General features: G+C 41.9%; 1 protein-coding gene across 1 annotated transcript in view; it reads left to right on the forward strand.

Moving 5' to 3' along the window:
- MBOAT1 (membrane bound O-acyltransferase domain containing 1) overlaps nucleotides 1-23,990 on the forward strand; it is a 56,614-nt gene that overhangs the window by 22,213 nt on the left and 10,411 nt on the right. Inside the window, exons 2-8 of the mRNA XM_030943661.1 lie at nucleotides 739-884; nucleotides 1,398-1,475; nucleotides 4,720-4,815; nucleotides 15,064-15,119; nucleotides 17,695-17,749; nucleotides 20,418-20,601; nucleotides 22,222-22,414. Of these exons, the coding sequence (XP_030799521.1) occupies nucleotides 739-884; nucleotides 1,398-1,475; nucleotides 4,720-4,815; nucleotides 15,064-15,119; nucleotides 17,695-17,749; nucleotides 20,418-20,601; nucleotides 22,222-22,414 (808 nt within the window). The remainder of the gene's footprint in view (nucleotides 1-738; nucleotides 885-1,397; nucleotides 1,476-4,719; nucleotides 4,816-15,063; nucleotides 15,120-17,694; nucleotides 17,750-20,417; nucleotides 20,602-22,221; nucleotides 22,415-23,990) is intronic.

Below are 23,990 nucleotides of genomic sequence, written 5' to 3' on the forward strand. Positions count from 1 at the left end.
ATTCCTGTTCTGTTTGCCCTCTGCATGTCTTGTGCTCCCACTGCCATCACTACCTCCTTGCAGCAAGGCCAGACTGATTTTCACATGCAGTAGCCAAAGAACATTTGAGAAACATATTCCTTTAGGTGTCTGCTTGATGATGGAGTTGTTTTCTTTGCACTCAAACCACAAAACAGTGGGGAGTTGGAAGGTATGTGTGGAAGATGCTGTGGAGTGGAGGAATTCATCTAGGGTGGCTGCCCTGTTCTCACTGCTAGCGAGCAGCGTCACATCAGCATTGTTGATTTTGCCCTTGTGTTGGGGTGGGGGACAGTCAGGTACTGGGGTAATATTTCAGAGACCCAGACTGCTTCCTGGCCCCTAGCCCTCGCCAAGAGGACAGAGAAGGGGAATGATGTGCCCTGCACCTGGGCCAGGCTGGCAGCAGAGCAGAGCCTTCCTCCGAGGAGACAGAGAACCACAGAGCCCAGCTGTACCCTGGGGCAGCTGGAGCCTGACCTTCCTTGTCTGCTTCTGCTTCAGGCTGTGTGCCTGTTTAACCCCTTCTGTCACTGGCCAAGAAAAGTTACCACATGAGTTCACAAGTGAGAACGCTGAGAAGGGAAAGATTCCTAGCTCATTACTTTCTCCCCTTTTCTTACCTCTGCTCTTAATTGTTCTGAGAACAGAGAGAATCCTCCCCCTCCTCCTCCTCCTCCAAGAATCAAAACAGTTTTTTGTTTTGCTTGTCTTTTACAGATCAATTTTGTAGCCTGTCAACTGTTTGCACTTTTGGCTGCGTTTTGGTTTCGTATTTACTTGAGCCCCAGTCATGCCAGCTCTGCTGTTCGCCACGCATTTGCCACCCTCTTTGGAATATACTTTGCTGTCTTCTGCTTTGGGTGGTGAGTATTTAGCTGCCATTTAGACAAGATTTGGGTAAACATAATTTTAAACTTTATATCAGCTTTTTTTGGATTACATCTTTTTAATCTGAAGGCTCTTAGTGCTACCTTAAAAAAATATTCTAACCAACATAGCCATTCCAAACCCTCAAAGTAAAGTGACTCATAAAAGTATTTTTACATGAAGTATTTAATTTAATTTGTGATGTTTGTTCTGGAAGTTAAGTCTGCTGTGAAGATACCTCTTCTGGAAAAGATGTATCCAACTTGAATGTGCACTTTGAGCCAGGCTACTCTTTCAGTTAAACACATGGATAATATCTTTTAAATAAGTATCAGTCTGTGGTGGATAGTCAGGCTATAAAGATGTCCTGTGATAATCCAGGTTTACTGGTAGCCTGATATGACATCACATTGATGTCATTTGCGTGGAAAATTATTCTCTTGCTCTGAACTGCCAGCACTTCCAGGTAAAATAGGAATTATCTAAATACTGACTTTGTTGTCTTCAAGGTATTCCATTCATCTTTTTGTCCTGGTGATGATGAACTATGGTATTATGAATATGGCGAGTATTCCCAACATCCACAGGTGAGCTGATGTGGCTGCAAGTCTACAGCTGCCCCTCTGATAACTTCTCTGCTTTGAGGGAGAATCATGAGGAGTTTTTAGAACCACTTTTTCTTCTTTCCTTCCCTTCTTTTCTTTCCCAGTTACTTGCAGGAGCTTTGTTCATGGAGTTACAGAAGCAGCTGTAATCTCAATTTGTGGTTTTTTTGGGTTGATGTATTGCATTTTCCTATGAAATTGCTGGCCTCAAAATTTGCCTTTTGCAAGCATAATAATTTATGGACAAATCTTTGATTTTTTAAACATAATGAAGTCATGTTCTCCTTGGTCTTGTATTCTTCCAGATTGCATTTTATAATCCTTTGAAATGTGTTTTCCCCATTGCTGTTTGGCCTTTAGGTATTTTCCACTTGTTCAAATAAGGTCACTGATGCAGCTTAGCTTAGTGATCCACAAAATGAGGTCTTGCTTTTGGTACTGGGCTTTGTGAAAAAGTAGAAAATATCAGAACTGTTGTTGCTTAAAGCAGAAGCTTATGGTTTGGGTGTGTGACAGGTGTTTTCTGTCTCTGCGCTGTCTGGCTGTCTCTGTAGCTGCTGCTGAAGGTTCAGAATCCACATAAGTCTGGGCTGGGGAATGGAAACCCTTTCTTCACTTGCCTTCAAGGCCAGGGCTGTCTGAGAATCTGATGGTCTGATAATCCACTCACCTTCCTTTTTTTCCTGAAGAGACCCCCCTCTAATATCTAAATGGGAACCCTACTTATGATTTTTCTAATATTATTTAGAAATGTGAACTGTAAAATCAATTCTGTCTATAGCAGTTGCTAGCATTTTGCACCAGCAAGATAGGGCATTAACAAGGTATTTTTTCTACCCTGTCACAGAGTACAAAGCCCAGAAGTCTAGAGATAATTAATAATATCCTAAAAAAGAAAGGTAATTGGACAACGTTTGTTAAAGAAATGCCATCCAGACACCAAACTAAAAAGGTGTTACAAATTTGTATTATGGTTTCCTGGTCATTGTCCCTGCCTGCCACTGAGGGAAATGCAGGAGTTAGTGGCTACAAAGGAATCATCCACTTGTTATTTACATCTTCCCAGACAAGGTGGGGTGGTGATAAGGAAAAGGACACAGCTTCAGTGGGAAACCCCCTCACTCTTTCTCTTTAGCCAATTAGCCACAGTGGCTAATAGCAAAGTAGCTTTATACTGAAACACAAATCAAGCCAGTTCATATAATGTCACCCACTGCTGCAAGACAGTCAGGTGTTGATTTGAGTCATTGTGGAATGTCCATCCAACATGCTGAAAAACCTCAGGAGTTCTGAGGAAGGATTGGGTTAGGACTTTTCTGTTGCATTCTACTAGCCATAGCAGTGTGACTCCAAGTGCATCCACACAATTAATTTTGGCAAAGTAACAATGTATTCAAACTAGCTGAGAGTAAGCTTGAACAAGGGCACTTCAAGGTCCGGACCTGTTCATACAGGGGAACAGATCCCTCACAGTGGGACTTCAAGACTTGGCTTTTTATTCCCCCAGAAAAACACAGTGGAAGAGAACAAATTAAATCAACTGCATAATTTAACCTTCATTCTCTTTTCCCTAGTTATTTTTTGCTAGTTTTCTCTCTGGTGAAGCTGCTAGCCTTCAAGGCCTATAAATGGACGAATTAATCCAGCATCAGAAATGCTCCCAGCTGCAGCAGCAGCTCAGTGTATCTCTCCCTGCTTGCCCCCTGTTTAAGTCTAAGTGCTTTACACCTCAGCATGGGGGCTTATTTTAGATCTTTCATCCTGTCTCTCGCTGTTACATGTCTGACTCGCCTTTGGATGGATGCTTGCCATTCTCCCTTGATGAAAGGGGAACCCAAGGACCTTGCTGAGGCAGGACTGGATGCCTGACCCAGATAAAATACGATAAATTCTACTCTGAATCTCCTGAAGAATCTGTCATATCCCTTCATTCTGCCTTTCATCCAGCTGTTTGCTGTGGGCCACATGACCTGCAGGTTGCCTTGTGATCCATCACTGTCACTCACACTGCAGCTTGTTAGCCCCCAGGGAGGAAAAACTCATTTCTTTTAAAGTCAGCCATAATTTGACAAAGGCCTGTCTCTTTTTCGGTTGTCTGCTGCCTGATCCTCTTGTCTGATTTCACCTTTAGTTCTCCCCTGTGGCGGACGCTCTCATGGGCCCATGGAGGACTCTTCTTGGCAATGTGTGCTGACCAGCCCCCGAGGCTCAGGTCTACCTGGCACACAGGGTGTGCCAACTCCTTCTGCAGTCTGTTGGTCTTTGCCTCTTCTCCCCTGCGTGGATACCATAGAATAATAACCTCAGCTATGGAGGACACCAGCAGCCCTGGTTCTGGCCTGTCCATGTCGTGGACGTTGATTCTGGTGTCCCAGCTCTCCATTGCACGGTGTAGTTTGCTTCATGTGTCAGTCTGTCTCCAAACATCCATCCAGTTCCTTCCTCCCAGAATCCTCTTCCTTGCTCATGTAAATACAGGGAGAAGTTACTTGTATGAAATGCTGCATCTGCCCATGCAGACACTGCAATATTTTCAGTCTTCAGCTGTTAAGGTGGAACCATGCTACTGCCCTGCCCAACTGAAGTGTGCTATCATCTTGAAACACAGAATGAATTTGTCACATCCTACCTAAGGAATGCTTCTGAAATTATCTTCTAGGTCATTTCCAATCTACCTGACTCTATGATTTTTCTGGAAGATGGTGTGCTTCAGTATGGAGAGCTGAAAAGTTTGGGCTATGTGCCATCATCTGCCTTTATGTAAAATCATGACAGAGAGAATACCTTAAGCTTGAAATATTTTAGTCGTTGCTAGATCTGAGGAAGAGTTGTAAATAAAGAACATTTACAGACAAAAATGCAGTGGATAACTCCAGTGAATGACATAAAGTATCATCTGGTTTCAAATGCTTAAGTTGGACAGGAATTTCAAATTAATATGTGAAGATGGGAGCTTTGAAAATGCAATTTTGCAACTTGAACTGACCCTATTTCTTCTGCCATTTTTTCCCTACCCCCAAAATGAGGAGACACCTCTGTAAGGTTTCAGCTGGGTACACAAAACCATCAGCCCCTTTTGAGAATTTCTTCCAGGTCTTGTAGCATAGCTCCAGACTTTTTAACAATCTGATTTGAAAAAATCGAAACAAGCCCAACCCAATTTGAGTGATTCTAGTTCTTCTTGGTACTTGTGTTGGTGACTGTGTGTTCTGTGTTATGTTTTTAGGTACTCCTTTGTCGTAGCCATGGGATACCTCACACTGTGCCACATAAGCCGAATATACATATTTCATTATGGCATTCTCACTACAGACTTTTCCGGGTGAGTGAGTCTGCAAACTGGTTCCCTTGTCAATCAGTATTAGTTGATTTCAATAAGTTGTAAGAATAATTTTTATGTTATCTGTGGAGCACTTGCAATTTTGTTTCCCTTCAGCTTTTTCTGAGGCTTTTGTTGTGATCTTTGGGGTTTTGTTGGGGTTGGTTTTGTTTTGGGTTTGGGTGTGGTTTATTGTTTGTTTCTTTGGGTTTGGGTTTTGGTTTTTTTTGAAAAAGGAATAAGCGCTGTATGATTTTTGCACTGATTCATTGTTTCTACTGTTCTCTTGCTGGAAGCTGTGCAGTTGGGAAGGTAGAAATTAGTTTAGCTAGCTAGGTTTCCCTGCAGAGCAGCCTGGGAGGACAGGTTGGGCAGTCCCTCCCTGGAGCTGTAGGAGTGACTTATGTGGCTGATGGTGGTCTGCCCTGAGGGGGTGGGTGGGCTGCTCTCCTTCCATCTTCCTGGGCACAGCTGTCAGCCCTGTGTCTCCTTTTCCCCATTCTGATCTACCTTGAAGCCCCAGCTGGGAAGGTGTTTCCCAGCCCAGGCTCTCCAGGATGTGAGGGCAGGACTTGGGCAGGGGTGAGGTGCTGGTGGAGCTGGGTGAGTAACCCAGGCAGAGAGACAAGAGATTATTAGCTCGGGTTGTCAGCACTGGTTCTCTCATGGGGCCAGCTTGTGGCTGCTGCTTAAATAGCACAACTTTTTGTATGCTGTGACAGGTGTGAAATGGTTTTCATACACACTGTAGTCTCTGATTTCACTCAGAGAAGCAGTGGAGGATGCTTTGCAAAGATAGCGACAGCTAACCAACCCTATGAGCTTTGTTTGTGGGAGGAAGGTGTGCTTTTGTGTGATTTGAAACCAGCGTGCTAATCTGTATTCCACTTGTTTAATTGAATGTCTGAAGGCACAGTAATTAGTAACATACCATGAAAAACTTCTGTAAACTTTCTCAGTAAGTTTTACATGACTCTTCCAAGTCTCTTTCATCTTACAGGCACAGAGCAGGAGAATGAAGGTTTTTGCTGTCTTTGTGCATGTGTCTCTCTCTTTGAGGTGGTGGGTTTCAGCATTTAATTAAACTTCAGGTGGTGGAGGGGAAGTTTCTCTCAAACTCCTAAGGTTTTTTTGTTAAGGAGGCTGCAGTAGTGGGAACTTATATGTTTAAAGAAATTTAGTTCTGTAATTTTTCTGCAGTTCTTTTAATACACAAAAGCATGTCCTCAAAGAGCATGACATAGCAAGAAGGCTATAAATGGGATTGGAATGCTATAGCTCAGTGTGTGTAAGAGACAGAGAGAGAAATGTGAGAGATCATGCTTTTCTGAATACAGTGTTCAGAAATGCACTGTCAGGCATATTAGCTCTCTCTCTCTCTGAATACATTTAATAAAGATCCAGCTGAGACTGAGGGTGAAAGAAGAGGGATGGTGGTTGTTTGTTATGGATTCGGTAGTGTTCTCTGCTCCCTTCATGGAAAAGTAACTACTCTTATTTAATGATGAGCTTGAGGATAATAATGGCAGTGAAAAAATAATGCTTGAACATACTCTTTTATTTGATTTTGACTTGGTGCTCCAAGATACACACCATCAGTCAAAAATAAAACTACCATGTAGTAAACAAGTGGAAAATGTACTATGGATATGAAATGCACCTTCATGGTATATTTTAAAAGCTAAGAATAAATACAAATACTGTAGTGGTATCAATACAAACTTACAATTCAAAGTGTTGAAACCCAGATCACCCTCATTAATCTGTCTTAAAACCTGTTTTCTTCAGCTGTAAATATGTGCCCATTGAAGCTTCTTGCACATACCTGAACAGATGTGATGACCCAGAGAGGCAAAATACACTCCCTGGACACAGTTTTACCATGTATGAGCAGCAACTGAGCCTCCTCTTGCTCGTTCTCCCATATTTGATGGTTCCTCATTTGTTGCATGTGGCAGTGGGGAATCATTAGGACAGGGTTTGGCTGTGAGGATGGCATTAAAGTTCTCTCTCAGGGTTTCAGAAATGAGTGAGACAGAACCATGGAGCTGTGCTCATCTCCCTCCGGCCTCCCACAGTTTTGGGTGAATGTGGCTGGGGATATGTATTGAGAAGGCAAGACACTGGACTTGGGGGAATCTTTAAGATGCAACAAAACCCCATCAGCTGCTGGCTTGCATTTGAGGTTTCAGTACCCCATGAGTCTGGTGATATCTGGTTGCAAGGAGGAAGTTTTAATCCACATCAAATAGGCACATAACCAGCTCTATTGCCATCAGCTTTCCAATGTCAGTTCTGAAGTGTCCCTGAAGTGACAAGCCAGATGATCATGGAGCGTTTCCCAGTGGCAGTGCTGAAAGCCAGCATTCCTCATTTGCTCTCTTGGCCTGCCTGGTGTACTTAACAACTTGCACAGATAACCCTTTTGAAGTGTGCTTGCAAATACATTTTTGGGGCGTTTTTACTAATAGTTGGTTGTGCTATTTGTTTGGAGCCCTTCAATTTTGAGAACAGAGCTTGTAAAATGCAGGTATAGATGGAGAGAACAAGGTAACTTTTGAGTCATATCTTAAGCAAACTGGAAAATGAAAGATCAAGCGGTGGCATATCACTTCCAGGTTACAGAAAAAGAAATAAGGGACTCCTTACCTGCTGGTGACTAGCTAATTCTTAACTCATGCAAAGGGAAGGTCACTGAGTCCCACTGTCAAAACTGTATTCAAGCTGCTTGCAGCTATTTTTTGATTTAAGAGTTTTTCATGTATTACATAGTACTTAAGGAAAAACTCGTGTTTTTTTTTTAACTACTGCCAGATTTTAAGGAAAACAATTTCCAGCTTGCTGCACTTTAATTTTATTTACTTTTAAAAATGTGTATATATTTTATCAAATTTCTTTCAGTTATATTATTTCTCAAACAAGTGATGATGTAATTTAGGAATTTTCTTTTTACTACTTCCTCAAAAATCCTATTTGTTTTTGAATGCTAATTGTACAGTAACTGAATCCTGTGCTTCCTCCTTAATTCAAATCAGTCTTTGAGAGAAACATGCATGTTTTATTTTGCTTGGATTGCCATGACATTTGTACATTGTACCTGGAAAAACTAAATCCTAACTCTTTCTCTCTCTTATTTCTTCTTCTTTATGCTAAGAGGATTATGCTGGTAAGTTGCCTGCCTATACAACTTTATAAAAACCATAAAAATATCATACAGTTTGTGTTTTTTCCCTTTGTATCACAGGCTCAGCTTGAGTATAGCAATATGATAGCTTTAGGGAAGACTAGTTTAAAATAAGGAATCTTGAGTCTGATTTTTGGAATGTAGTTATAGATAGGGTTTCAGTCTAGCAAGGTTCATGACCAAATGCGAAATGCATGTGATCATCCAGATAAAATTCAGAAGGTATGGAACTTGTGTCTGTTTCAATCCTTTGCTTGATTTGGGCCGTAGAGCTTTTTAGTTTCCTCTTTGAATTCTTGCAGTGTGTGAGCAAAATTTCCTAATATTGCAGGTTATTCAGTGAAATGTCAGAGAATGATTGTGCATATGGGAGTTTCTTTCACAGATGAGTAGTGGCTGAGAGATCTGGGGTTGTTTAGCTTGGAGAACAGAAGGGACCTTATCATTCTTTACAACTGCTTGAAAGGAGGTTGTAACAAGGCTGGGATAAGTCACTTCTCCCATATAACAAGAGACAAGAGGAAATGGCCTCAGGTTATGCTAGGAGAGGTTTGGATTGGATTTTAGGAAGAGCTTCTTCATGGAAAGTTTCCAAGCATTGGAACAAGCTGCTCAGGGGAGTGCTGGAGTCACCATCCCTGGAAGTGTTCAAAAAGATGCAGTTATGGCACCTGGGGACATGGTTTAGTGGTGAAGATGGCAGTGCTGGGTTAACTGTTGGACTCAGTGTTCCTAAAGGTCTTTTCTAGTCTTAATGATTCTATAATTTTTGCTGCCATCCCTTACGGAAGAGAAACTTGGTTTGTGAAGATCACCACACACACTGGCACAGTTTTCAATCTTCTGTTGGTCTTAGAGAGACCATAGTTGAAGCACCTGGGAGACTTGAGCATTTTTCTTCCCCACATGTGTCAAATCTGTAGCTCTTACACAAGTGCTTTGGTGGACATCACTCTCCAGACACCACCTTTGTGTATGCCCTATCCCAAAGGCAGAGCAGCAGCAGCATCCTCAGCAAACCCCCTAGAAAGGGATGATCATTGAGAGAGCCCTCTCAAAAAGCCATACATATATGCAGATGCTTCAGTAACAAGTGTCACGTCAGGCAGTGAAGTTTTGCTGGGTGGTTAGTGCTTTGTTGCTGGCTTTTCCTCTCTCAGTGGCTTCTTGTTTCAACCACAAAAGGAAGGAATAAAAGTACAGCAGCCGTTTTTCACAAAGGAAATACATTTGCTGATGAAAGCAAAGATAGATGTTACCATGTGAAAACACAGAGCAGAAATGTTGTCTGGTCCTGCAAGTTCAGTTGGTTATTTTTATTTTCTTGTCTTCTAAATGTATGACATGCAGTACATTGCTGCAGTGTCTGTTCCTGCAGCGCTGGGTAACCTTGGTGTGCAGCTGGTCCCCAGAGGCAGTGCAGCAGTGCAGGTACAGGGTGAGTAAGGGGGGGGTCAGTCTGTTTTCTGTGCCTGCTTGCTGCTTTGCTGCTTGGCTGGGTGCTTGTGCACTGGAAACAGCCCAGAGATCACTTACCGTTGGAGTCACAGGAGCCCTGCAGGAACTGCTGTGTGGGAACTAGGCAGAATTCAAGCAGGCAATCACTACTACAGAGCTCCATGCATCTAGTACATCCCTGGACACTTCTCCAGAAGTAAACACTCTTTTAACTGAAATGCTTCTACCATGAAGGCTTAAGAAATACTGCTTGGGAGCTTTCACGCACAGACATACACAAAGGCAACACATCACATGAAGGAAATTGTAAGTTGCTTTGGAGGTGGCAAGTGTGTTGAGTGAAGTGTTTTTCCTCTGATGTACTTCAGTACCTCTTCCTTTTACTGTTGAAAGCAAAAGTACGAGCTCACTGCCAGCTTGGCCATCCCCTTGTCAGCAATGGTTACTGTCACAGCAGGGTGTGACTGTGTGAACTTCTTGTCATGGCTTCAGCGCTGCAGAGGTAACCCTGAAATACATGTTTGCTGTTCTGGAGTCTTGTCTGCTATGAGCCTTTTGACTCCACCTCCTCTCTTAGTGAAATCAGGTCAGTGGAAACTATTTCTAGCAAGCGTGTGCCAGACTTCTCCACGGGATTACCTAAGGTCAAGCAGACTGTGCTTGGAAAACGTCTTTTCTCTCGTAAGCATTGAAAGTTGCTCTGTGCAGAAGCCAGCCTGTGATGCAGTGAGGACCCCCACAGTGGCCTACAAACAAAACATCTGTACTTCCACTGGCCTATGCTTCTGGCAAATTTATTGCCTTGGGGCAAGCTGTATTTAAAAACTATATTCACTGATATGTTTTCATTTGGAAGGTTTATTTACGGGAGTAAACCCCTCTATTGAGCATTCTTTGTAAATGGTTGCATCTTAGTCTTGTGTTATTTTTCAAGGCATCTAATGTGAGGTAAACAAAAGCCCAAAGCTGTCTTTACCTTATGTTAGATGCCTTGAAAAATAAAATTGTCCCTGGGTCAATTTCTTGATTTCTTTTTTTTTAAATTAAAAGTTGACCACTATGGTTTGTGTGTAGGAGGTACTGCACAGCTACAACCCAAGATTAAACTCATAGCCAATACATAAAACATGGGAAGGGAGGGGAAATCACACCACACATAAATCAGATTCTGTGTTTCTGTGGTAGTTTGTAACTGTAGTGCTTAATAGGACAGGTGGAGAGGGTGTGGAATCACCACTCAGCATGTGGCTGCAAAGCAATCAGTAGGTGTTCAAATGTGATGGATTGCAAGCTGTTTAGGCTTCTAAATGTGTTTTATTTCAAATGCTTCCTTCCTAGGGATAAGTCTTTGTGCTTCATCTGTAAGTGCAAGTGTAGTAGGTAGATTTTCTTAGACCTGTGCGTTGCAAAATTTGGGAGTAAGAAAAGGGATTGGGAGATTTATAGTTTTGTTAACTTCCCTTCTTATTTTTAGCACTATTGATTTTTTCCAATAGGAGTCTAAGGGTTAAAATAGTACCATGTTGGAAACAGTTGACTATATGTGATATGGTGCTGTATTTATTTATTAACTTAGTAAATGTTTTATTGCTGTTTAAAGTTACAGTTTGCCTGAGAGGCTGAATAGAAATTGCAATTCAATACTCTGGTATACTCTGGTATTTCAAAGTTTTAATAATCAAAATTCACATGTTTAGGAATTTATGATTCTTCCCTCCTCCTTCCCTGCCCTTAAGAGAGAGTTCCAGTAATGTCATTATTTTGTTGTGCTCTGCCTTTTGCTGCAGCACAGACATGGTCCCCTTGAGATCAAGTCAGAGGGGAATGGTGGGCAGGAGGAGAGGAGGGAGGCAGATGCTCCTTATTCACCTGGAACATTGCTTACCCTTTGTGTGAGATGTTGGCTGATACCTGACACTGATCTCATGAGAGATTTAGTGTGTGTCATCCCATTGCCACTCTACAGTAGTTTCCCACCTTCCTGAATAGGGTAGAAAAGAGATCACAGAATCATTTAGATTGAAAAAGACCTCTGAGATTGCCAAATCCAACTTATGACCGATCACTACCATGTCAACTAGACCATGGCACTGAGTGCCATATCCAGTCCTTCCTTAAACACCTCCAGGGACAGTGACTCCAGCACCTCCCTGGGAAGTCCATTCCAATGTCGAAATCACTCTTTCCGTAAAAAATTTCCTTGGATGTCTAACCTAAACCTCCCCTGGTGCAGCTCAAAAGAAGAGACCAACTCCCACCTGGCTACACCCTCAGGCAGTTGTAGAGAGCTATAAGGTCCCCTCAAGGCTCTTTTTTCCAGACTAAACAATCCCAGCTCCCTCAGTCACTCATCATTGGACTTGTGCTTCAGACCCTTCCACAGCTCCATTGCCCTTCTCTGGACATGCTGCAGCCCCTCAATGTCTTCTGAAGTGAACTGAGCACAGGATTGCAGGCGTGGCCTCACTGGTGCCCAGTGCAGGGGGACAATCACTGCCCTGGTCCTGCTGACCGTGGTATTGCTGATACTGACCAGGATGCCATTGGCCTTCTTGGCCACCTGGACACACACTGGCTCTTGTTCAGCTGGCTGTTGACCAGCACCCCCCAGGTCCTTTTCTGCTGGGCCACTTTCCAGCCACTCTGGAAAATACGTATGACATGTAATATGATGATGTCAGGAGGGAGAACAGAAGGTGTCTAATGATACCTCCTTCCCACTTGCCCTGACAGACATGTCACTTTTGTCAGCTCTTGTCTCCTCTGGAGCTGGGAGATTTGAGGGAGAAAGACTGTCCATCTTTTCTGATGAAAGTGCAGGAAAGGCTGACTTGTTCTGTTGGCTTACAATGTGCCATCAATGAGGCCATGACTTCCTAATATAGATGAGGAGAGCCTCTCTCCTCTGTGTTTATATGTAGTATGACTTCAGTGCAGGCTTTACTCCTGCTGCCCTCAGATTGTTTGCATTTTGGTTCTCTCTGGTTTACCATGGGGGCCTTGTCTAAGACAAGTGTCTAAATTTAGACTCTTGAAGTCATACGATTTTGGCTCAGAGCCTGAGGTTTAAAGTTACCCACTTCAATATTGGCGTGAAGTCCTTGCCATAAGAAACATATGCAACAAATTGAAGCAATTTGAAACAAGTGTTAATGTTCCCCCATAAAGCTAAAATGGTCAAACACTTTCAAAATAAAAATTTGTGTTTATTGCAGTAAAACTGCTTGATTCAGTGGCAGCCTCTGTCTCTCTTAAAGATTAAAAAAACCTGCCTTTTCATATGCTTAAAGGATTAGGATTTATGTATCTTTGAAAGCAAAGCTAAATTTTGTCTGGGAAAATCTACTTTGAGAAACAGGATGTTGAAGATAATGGTAAAAACAGCTTATAAATCACTTTTCTTGAAAGCTTAATTGGAGTAAAGTTTAGAATGACTGTTTAACAATATTGCTGGAAGGTGAAAAGTCATTATTGAATTTGTCCATTCCTTGGCTACTATCAGTAGTCTAGGTGACCCAAGAAAAGCTGCTGTACAAACCCTTCTGTTACAATTGTATTCAAGTTCTGTGTATATTAAAGCCTATTCTGAATTTTTTGTGCAAACTTCTTTTAATTGGCAGTTCAAGTAGGTCCTTCTGAGATGACACAAGCAGTTTCTGATTAAGTAATTGGCTGATATTGCATGTTCTGGTTTTGGGTAGAAAATGCAATTTACCCACACAGAATTCCTTGTGGACTCTTGAAAAAGATCAACCATATTAAGTGTTGAAAAAAAGACCACTTAAAATGAAAGAATGTCTTTTGCCAGTATTTGTGTGTTTACCATGCTCAGCCTATGAATTATCTTGAGAATCTGTTTGATTTATATTAGTGGGATAATCAGGTTGTAAACAGTTTATCTTAGCCATTGGGTTTCCATTTGATTGTAACCAGTAGGTTGATTTAGTTAAGGATGATCCAGAATCTCTTGAAAATCCCTGTAGAACATAAGTATTGACTGTTATTTTAGACAGAGACATCACAGACTGTAAGTTACACTTTTTTTCTTTACCTTGAGAAATCTGTGAGACAAACACAATGCTTGAACTAAAAAAAAAACCCCTAAAAAACCTCAACTTTTTTCTTTGTGTTCCAGAAAATATATTACAATAGTTAAAATGAACAGCTGTAATGTTCGGCACAATCATCCATGTCTCTTAAACAAGTTCCATATACTGGTCAAACTGTGTAAATAGTTAAATAAATGTGTACAAACTCAAGTTTTCATTTCCAGGTTGAAGACATCATTTGTGTTCAAACAGAAACCTCCATGTGGTTAATGTTGTTAATTTATTCTCAAATGGAGAAACAACCCATTGTACTAATCCTCAGTGAAGACAGATGTCTTTTGTGGGACTGATGACATACATTCATCACAACCAGTGCTTTTAAAATAGTGGTGTATCCCCTACCAACCATTCCCATCTTGTGGCTATTGTGGTTGTGAGATATCTGGGCACCCTGTGCTGGTGTCCCCAGTGGCAGAGAGATAGGGAGCAGCAGTGTGAGGGGTGCTCATCCCTTGCTTTGCCTGCCATGGGTCCTTCCAGATTGCAGATGTTCAGCGCCAGGTTTTGTGTTTAGGGTGCCACAGCCAATGGAGGAACTGGTCAGTTGTCCCCATGGTTTTCCTCCCATCTTTCATCTTACCTTCGTCTAAATGCACTTAGCTGTGTCCTTTATCCTTGTGGGAACCAGCTCCTGATGCCACCAAGCCAAGTTTAGTCTTTTCCCCCATTCCTTAGCTGCAGCAACTCATATCTGCCTTCAGTGCAAGAAGCTCTATAAATCTGGATATGGGAAGTATGAGTGGCCCTACTGGGAGTAGTGGCTATTTCTGTATGTCATGTTTAGTTGGCACCAGAGCTGCTGGGTGGCTACAAGCCTGGCTTAGGTACAAGCAGCTCCTTTTTCCAGGGGCTCCAGATCCCACATGCCCATACACTCCCAGTTGGATGGTGTATCTTCTACAGGCTGTTCACAACACTGTTGCGTGGTCAATAACCAAGTGGGAAACTGCTGCGCTGACAGCTATTCTGGTATTTGCACACAGTCCTAATTGATAGAGCTATTCATGTGGGGAAATAAGCATCTGTATCTGCAGAGTCAACATTTTTTTAGGGCACTGAGGAGACAGACAATAGGAGAGTAACAAACAGTAAGAAGAGTCAGAGTTGGGTTATAGCAGCACTGCTGTATTCCAGTGTTGCATTGTGTGGGGCTTCAATTTGGTCTTTGCCTGAAAAGAATCTCAGTGGACTGCAGAAGCTGGTGTTTCCTGGTGGTGTGATTTCTTCTGAACTACAATTTGCGCTGCTGCACGATAGGGAGATATAAAATAAGGCTTTGTGTGCACATAGCAATTAAAAATTCCAGTGCAAGTTACTGTGGGGTTGTTTTGAACCCAGGCAATTGTCTTATGCCTGAGTGCCTCCTTCAGCTTTAATTGGATGTTTTCCACTTGTTGCTAATACAGTTATGCCTTTTAAAGGCATAAAGACATTCAGTGAGAAAATTGGGAATAATTTGTATTACAAGACATGTAACTGTTGTTTCTGTCTTTGTTATAGTCCACTGATGATAATTACACAGAAGATCACAACACTTGCATGCCAGCTACATGATGGTAAGAAAAGGAATCTGTGTCCTGAAGACAGCCTTTATATACCAGTGAATTCTATGGTTGATTTATGGAGTGAATGAATGTAGTGCAGTGAGTTCCAAGTGAAGAAGAAAAATGCTTTATGGAGGAAAAATGAGAAACTTAAAGTTTTGATCAGTTTTTAGGATCAAACTGTCTTTGCAATATCAGAGACAACTGTTTTGCCCTTTGGGTATTCTACTTCCTTGGGGCCCAATTTGGATTTTAGCTAGTGCCAGTATCTCCTGTTTAGATGCTACAGTGCATCTCCATTAAGTTCTCTGAAGCTGTTACAGATTCTCACAAGTCAAGAGCTGATGATACATACACTCAGTCATTAATGTTAATTTAGCAAAAAATATGCTAGCACTGATATATGCAGTGGTAATATACTCCATGAGCTCTGAGAGATAGAATTCAGTAGCTTTTCCGCAGTGCAGAGAGAAGCACAGTTGCAAGCAAAATAACATTGTCTTCAGTCTTGTGCTGTGCTGTGACAAAGAGCACTATTATTTCCCAGTAAAATGCCTGTGTCTACTACAGTGCAAAGGCTAAAAATGTCACTTGTCATCAGTAGCATTATTGCTTGTGCCTACTGATGTTGCAGTGAGAATTTCTGATGGTCTGAGGCCCACTGCCGTACGAGTTATGGGTTGTGACCATGTTCACAGGGGTCTTTGGATGAGGGAAGAGATGAGGATCTGACTCCATGTTTCAGAAGGCTTGATTTATTATTTTATGATATATATTATATTAAAACGATACTGAAAGAATAGAAGAAAGGATTTCATCAGAAGGCTAGCTAAGAATAGAAAAAGAAGGAATGATAACAAAGGCTTCTGTCTTGGACAGAGAGTCCAAGCCAGCTGACTGTGATTGGCCATTAATTAGAAGCAACTAACATGGGCCAATCAAAGATCCACCTCTTGCATTCCACAGCAGCAGATAACCATTGTTTACATTTTGTTCCTGAGGCCTCTCAGCTTGTCAGGAGGAAAAAATCCTAAGGAAAGGATTTTTCATAAAAGATGTCTGTGACAGTGGGTGACTGAATAAGTGCCTTGCTATAGAGTTGTTGTGAGCAAGGATTTAGGTGATGGCATACGGGGGTCTGACATTGTTTGCAAGCCAGGTTTGCACAAGTGAATCTAATGCTTTTATCTGGGTATAATAGACACAGCTGGAAGCTTGGCTAATTGACCATGTTGTTGGCATTCATGTTGCTGAGGCTTATCTGCTTCTGTAAATCGAGTCAGCTCAGGTATTGCTGCAATTCCAAGGTACACACCTAGGATGCTGAAGGTAAACGACCAGACAGAAAGGAAAAAAGACAACAGCAGAGGCAGAAGTGTTCTAAACAGACTAGAAATCCTACAGATTAATGATGGTGGAAAAGGCTCATTACATTGCAAACATCCATATATGGAGCAGTTGATCAAATGAAGGCAGCTTGCAGTTCAAGCATGAGTGGCAAATTTGTTTTTGTAAAAATTTAACACAGCTGTCTGTAAAAGGAAACAGACAAACAAAATACACAGTCCTTTAAGTAATTAAGTGCTAATTGTTTCTCTGAAATTCATGCCCTCCCAGTATTTACAAACTGAAACAGTGGAGAGAGAATGGAAATGAGCAGCTTATCAGCAGCCGTTTTAGGATGTGGGTCCTGTGTCTGTATTGGTAATTATGGCCAGTATGTTTAGAACAGTAGTGTCAATTGGTGCCAAGCCCCTGATCTTCTGGGGCTGTGCACATGGAGCTGTGCACATGCTGCACACCAAGTGCTGAGACTCATCCCGTGTAGTTCTGCTGAAGCCAGTGGGATTCCCTGCAGTATCTGCAGCTAAAGCTCTATGCTGAAGGGTTTGAGGTATGTGCTATAGACAGTATTTGTTTATCACTGGCCATGACACAAGATTTTTCCATCGCTTTCCTGGGACATTGAGTCTGTGTGTTACCTCTGGCCCCAAAGGTCTTGTGCACTCAACAGGAGGTCACCCTTCCAGTCTGGACCTTGTACAATTTCAGATTATTACTGATGTGGATGTTTAAGCTTGCTCCAGCAGCAGGCAGCTCAGCTGCTTGTTCACACCAGTGGAGCTTCTGTTCCCTGAGTGCCTGCTTGCCTTCCCCTGCCCACTCCTCCTGCTGTGAAATGCTCCATTTCTCACCAAGGAGCCAGCGGGAGTCTTTTGCTTAAATGAACCAGCAGCTTCTGGCAACAGAGGTTTTTCCAGCCCAGCACAGTTTGTGGAGGCTGTTGGGGGTCGCAGCCAGTTGGTGGCATTGCCACTTCCATTGTGTGTGTGTGGGAATGCTATGGCTGCTCTTCCTGACAGTGTAGCCAGGGTGAGAAAGGGGGAATGAGGTAAGGACCTGGGTAAAGAGGTACAGTAGAACTTGACATAGAAGTTAGGGATTGAGACGTATTAAAACCACCCGTGACAAAAAAAACCTGAAATTATGGCCTTAGAAATTTGTTTGTGGGGTGCAAGCATAAGGCTTTGGGAATAGCTTTTACTGTTAGTCTTTTGGAAAGATGTAATCTGTCTTTTCTTTCCAGGAATAGGGCGACAAGCTGAAGAACTCACTGCTGAGCAAAATCGGCTTGCTGTAAAGTAAGGATGTAATTATCTGAGTGATTTGTGTCTAATTTATGCCAAAGAATTGGACTGTTTAGGTTGTTTGTTATTTGTTATTTTGTTTGGGTTTCTTTTTTTTTTTTCCATTACAGTGTCGGGGACAACATAGTGGCCCAGCCATAGAAATGTTTCCTGCTACTTTCCAGTCCATGAGATACCAAAAGTCCTACATGTTTTTTCTATTTGCTTGAGAAGTTTTTTCTTTGTAATGCTGCTGTCATTACCCTCCTTAAAACAAACATACCTTCTCTCTTATATTCCTTTTTTTTCTTCAGTTCAGGACCTCTGCCTTTATCACATGTGCTGGTCAGTAAAGCACTGAAGTACTTGGCAATGTCTCATAAATATACTTAAATATATAGTCCATGTGCAACAGAATGAGTATTTGCTGTATTAACTTTTTTAAATTTAGCCTAAGACTATACTATACAGACTTGTTGGCTATTATCTTCATCTGATCTGTGATGTGCTATTTTTCCAACTAATTACTCCTCCCCTGTCAACAATCCACTGGATAGTAAAAATTCTTTTTGGTTTGAGTCTGACAGTTCAAGTGCTGCTTTTCTTTGCCATAATTTTAGAATGCTGGCTTTTTTTTTTTGGTCTCCCTCCACAATCTTAATACTCCTAGGTTTTCATGTTATGTAACTTCTAATTTTTCAGTGGAGAGAGCGCTCCAAGCGCACTTCTTTGAGCACCCTTTTTTTCCTAATTTGTTTCTCAATACAAATGCAACATGGAGTTGAATTTGTGTTTTGTTGTTGGTGTTTTTTTGGTGGGGGTTTTTTGTTTGTTTTTAATGAAGAATTAGTGTTACAGAATTACTCTTAGAACCATAACTATGATATGTTTGCTGTGGCCAAGGAAATTATTTCCTTAATTTCCAAGGTAGAAGATTCAGCCATCAGAAAATCTGCCTATGTACTTCAGAAAGCAAGGGAGTAATTTCTTGAAAACCAAAGCCCTTGTAGGTAGCTGTGACCCCATAGTGTCTATTTTTAAAGCTCACAGCATAATTTTTAATGGCACTTGGTCATTAATTCTAGTCAAATTCTCACTAAACAGGCTTGGTTTTTTTTCTTGTACAGTAGATGAGTTCATAATAGAAAAGAAGATGCCAACAGTTAAAGTGTCAGTGGCAGACAAGTCATAACTGAAGGAGTTTTAAATCCCCTTTGGTAATACAGCCTTTTGTCTTCCCTCCTGTTCTTGGTCTGTTTTTGTTTCTCACTCATCCTCTGTGCATTCCTTTGCGCATTGCTCATGTGTCCCCACCCAACCATGTGCAGAACCCAAGTTGAAACTAATGACTTTATTTTTAATCTTACTGTAGAGCTAGGAAGCCCACACCATGGACCTGTTTTTGCAGGACAGAAAGATGACTCTTACCCCAAATTGTTTGCTCCATCTTTCTGTGAAATGCTTTCACCAGAGAACATACCATTCAGGCACTAACATCTACAATAACCAGTAGAGTGAATGCAGAAAATCCTTGCTAATCTGTTTATTCAAACTAATTCCGCTTCAGAATAGAAGTAGGCAACAGAAAATGTTTAACTGTTGCTTAGTTTTTCTGCTAGAAATTTGTTTTAGTCTTAAAGAATTTTAAGTGTGTTTTGGTTATGCGCGTCCATCTGTGTCTTGGGCAGGAGAGCCCTCAAGCACTGTGCCCAAGTTTGTGTTTTCATCTGAGGCCTCCATGTTTACTTGAATGGTAACAATTAGGACATTTGTGGAATGCATTCACTCTAATGCAGTGCAGAACACAGTGCATGGTTTGGATGTTGGCATTTTCTGCGACATAAAAACCCTGAGCCTAACAATTTACAAATTACACTACTGCTGAGAGGCCTTTGCATTGTAATGATCTGTAGCAAAGGCAGTGAATCTTTTTAATTTTACATCAAATGTACAGCCCCAGAAGGAACTGGTTTGGTATGCACTTGCAAAGTGGAAAAAAATTAATATGACTTTCATCTTCAGCCATCTTTCAATTAATATGGTTATTCCCCGCCCCCACTTAGTTCCTTTTCCTGTTCATGATGCAATACAGGCAATTACTTCCTTTATTTGAACAGTAGGAGAGAGTGCTTGTTCTTTGTCTTCCTGTATGTCTCATGTGACACTTCCCATTTTTTGAAAGGCTGAATGAAGGGAGGGTGAGAGCCCCTCCCAGGACTGAGAGCCCTGGTTTTAGAGACTCCCTGCCCTGTGGTTTGTACAACAAGGCAGTATGGTCCCTGATATCTTGGACAGATGTCCAAAACCAGCAACCAGCTTCTCACTCCTGGTACTCCTGACCTGTCCAAAGTGGACAAATTTATTACAGTTTTTAGCGAAAAAGTTTCTAAGGTTACAACTTTTCAAATCACTTGCATTAGTTTCACCTGTAGTTTAAGCACTTTGATGTTACCTTTGCTCTGACTGCCATCTACCAGACATCACCAGAATATGACAGGCTGTGTTTTATCTTCCCCAGAAAAGATCTAGAGAGCTTTCAGCTGGGGGGAAATGGGTAGGAGAGAGGTGAGGACTGAGGCAGACAGTGCAACAAAAAACATTGGTGAAAGCCTTTGATATGTTTTACCTTGTTTCCTTTTTTTTTTTAAAATTTGTTCTGTTGTGTGTGGCTGATTTTTCACAGGTCAAGACCTTCTTTACTGGAGTATTTAAGTTATCTCCTCAATTTTATGAGCATCATAGCAGGGCCTTGCAGCAATTACAAGGACTATATTGCCTTCATTGAAGGGAGGCATGTGCACATGAAACTGTTAGAAGTGAACTGGAAGCAGAAGGGTTATGACAGACTTCCTGATCCTTCTCCAACTGTAAGTTTTAAAATGACAAAGATTGATTGCAGGGGGCAGGAAAGTACAGCTTTGTACATGATTCTCATAATTAAAAGCTAAGAAGAAAAACCAGTTTTAGGTTATCTTGCCAGTAAAGGTTACAGTGAGTTTTTTCTGCCAGTGGCTGCTGTTTTTATCACAAGGTCAGGGGTGAAGGGGCTGGCGAATTTGCCAAATGGGTTTGGCATGCAAAAAGGGTTAGTTGTTAATGGGTGTCCTTTGTGCAGCAATGGGAATGGGCTGCAGGTTCTGACAATGACAAGTTGCAGTTCAGCTCCAGACAGAAGAGGAAATGTCAGAAAAACAAAAAAAAAGTCAAATCTCCCCCACGGTGCAGGAGATGTTAGAAGTACATGAACCACTGCTAATCAGAAACTGTAGCCTGTCCAGGTGCTTTGCAAGAGTACACTGTACACACTTTAAGATGACTCAAGAGGTGATTTTTTCACATAGTTTTAACACTAATCTGGGTTTTATATTTTTTAATGTTACTTAAAATGTTCTTAGGAAATAGCCTTTTTGTAAAGCAGAATAGTGTAGCATGAGGTTCAGATTTCTCTCTCTTATCTTAAGGTGACACTGAAAGTGTAACTTTCTGAATGTGCGCAAAATGTCTCCTCTGAAGTTAAGCATGTACTTTTGTATAATGATTCCTATTGCACACAGCTGTCTTTCTACTGACCCTAGTGGTGTTAGTTCTGATTTACATTACTTTGACTGACGTCAGAAGAAGGCCTATATTGTGGAGGATGCAAGTCAGGACAGAATATTAAAATCTGCATAAAAAACAATTTCACATTACTTTATTCCAGAATTTGGAGAATATATAAAAATAGATCAAAAGTCAAAAGGATAAAAAATACATGGTTGTTTTAATAGTACATTTCATTTTTATTAGCCTTTTGAGAACATGAGTCAATTTTCACATGGTATCCAAGTGCCAGATTACTTTTTAATTGCAGCTGGATCAAGAAGTGTTTACCCATGGTGTGTATTTGCAAACAAGCTTTGAAGTACTGCAATGATTGTCAATAATGGTGTGTAGGAAGCTAGGGAGCTGGAATAGACAAGGTGTGGCAGAGCACATACCCTGTATCGTGAGTACAATGTGCTGTAACAACACAATGCTTTTTGGAGAAGTGATTTTTAGCAAGACTTCTGGGTGGTAGCTGGGTAGTTAAGACCTACTGTTGCACAGAATATCAGTGCTTTTGGCTTCCAGGAGGAACACAGTCTTTAGTTCCAGGAGGAGACAGTACATTTAGAGAAGATTTCTGCTTTCCACTGTAGGGCTTGGTTTGCTTCCTTTCCCATTTTAGAATCTCCGCACACTGATGTAGAGTCTGTCATGAAGTTCACCACTGATTTTGACTTGTGATTGTCCTACCTATCTATAGGTAGTTCAGTAAACAAAATTAAACTAGAGATGTGACTCTGGCCTTCTCTTGGTCACCTCCTCTAAATTAATTAGTATCAAATTTGTCACTGGTAACTTTAATGGTTCTTGAAGCCCATTGTTTTTGTACGTCATAAGCACTGCCTTGTTCTTCCCCTTGAACAAATGTTTCTAATGCATGTTTCATTGTTTGTGCTTTTTAGGGAGCAGTGATGTACAAGCTGTGTATCACACTAGTATCTCTCATTTTATTCTTGACACTTACCAAGAACTTTCCTATGGCATATATTATTGACAACGAATTTCTTGATAAAACTCCCTTCTTGTCAAGACTTGGTTACCTGTATGTTGTAACACAGGCAGCAAAACCAAAGTATTATTTTGCATGGACGTTGGGTAAGTCTGGCTACGTTATGTACTTTTGTATGTAGCAAATAAGTTCCTAAATGGGGGAGGAGGTCTGAAAGCTGGGATGGAGGGAAATAAAATTGTCCCTAGACCTGTAGTTCATGTGGGAGATGTGTTCCTTCAGGCAGTGGATCCTGTGCTTGTTGGGGGGCTGCTGCTAGGCCTTGCCTCTAAAGTACTATGGGGTCCTGTATACACCTTGGCTTTGAGCAGTCCAGAGAAAAGATTGGAGAACTGTGGGGAGCAAAGGAAGTGTTGGGAAGGACCAAAATGTCTGCAAGGAAAAGGGAGAGGAAAAGTAACTGAAGAGGGAAGCAAATTTTTTTAAGAGCCAATCAGACTGGTGGTCAAAATAATATTTTTGCGTTTTACCTTAATCTTTTACAAGTCATGTTTCATCATCTATCTGTGAGGAGTCAAATCCTTCAGGCCAAGCTGAAAATCTCCTGGATTTTTTTGCTGGTATTACGAGACATTGTGTGTAGGGGAGATCCTGGAAGTCCAGCAAGGAATGCACATACCTTGAGGCTGAGCAGGGTGTCACTGAGCTGGAAATAGCCAGGGAGATTCATTGCGAGGCTGTGATTAAACTGCTGGGAATAAAACTGTCAGATTCAGGGAATGCAGCCAGGACTGGCTTGTGTGGGATGGGAAAGGCTTTGAGATAAAGAATGGCTTGCTCACAAACTTACTTTTGTGGGATCCAATGTTAAATTGTTGCCTCCATTTTTTTCTGGCATTATAGTTAACTGGAAGGCCATTATTAAAGAGATAAACTGAACTTGCATTTGTGACAAGAGCAGGCTGCAGAGGCTCTAGAAATGTCTTACAAATGAGGCAGTTAGCAGAAAAGTATGCATTGCATAGTGGAGGGTGAGGCCTCATCTATTCACATCCCAAATCCAGGCAGCAGAACAGCAGGCACTTTATCCTTTTTTTATTCTTTCCCAGTTTTGCTCCCGGTGGCATGGCCCAGGGCATTACAAAAGCCCTGCTGAAACGGGCCGAGAAATGCTTCCTGTCCTCAGGACAGGACAGGCACGCTATTGTGTGGGAACTGCCCCGCCCAGATCCATGGCAAGAAAATTCGGCTTCTCGCTGGGATAGTTCTGGGAACACGGCTGCAAACCGAACTCCCAGCTGTTACTGAAACCACTTTGGGTCCGAGTGCCTCCAAGCAAGGAGCTGTGAAAGCCATGCACAGCCCGAGCTGTTCCAGTCTGCAGGGAAACGAGCTCTGCGGAGCTCTGAGCAGCTTGAGGGGATTCGTGCTCCTGAGCAGCTTGAGGGCGCACAGTTGGGACTTTTCTGTGCTTCACACCGTGCTCTGCAGACAGCAGTCCGGGAAGTAAAAGGCCAAGGGGGATGCTATGTAATTATTGCTTGTCCCATGATTCCTGGTTTCTTGGTTTTGGCCAAGAAACGCTCATTATTTGGTCCCTGACACCTTTGGAGCAAGGAGGAGCAAATCCAGGAGTGCACTGCTCTGGGGGGATGGGTATGTGCAGCTCCAGTCTCTGAGATTGGGCAGCATCCTCTGGGCCAGCTTCAGGCAGGGTTGTTG

The sequence above is a fragment of the Camarhynchus parvulus genome, chromosome 2 (genome assembly GCF_901933205.1).
Source record: "Camarhynchus parvulus chromosome 2, STF_HiC, whole genome shotgun sequence".
Lineage (NCBI taxonomy): Eukaryota > Metazoa > Chordata > Aves > Passeriformes > Thraupidae > Camarhynchus > Camarhynchus parvulus.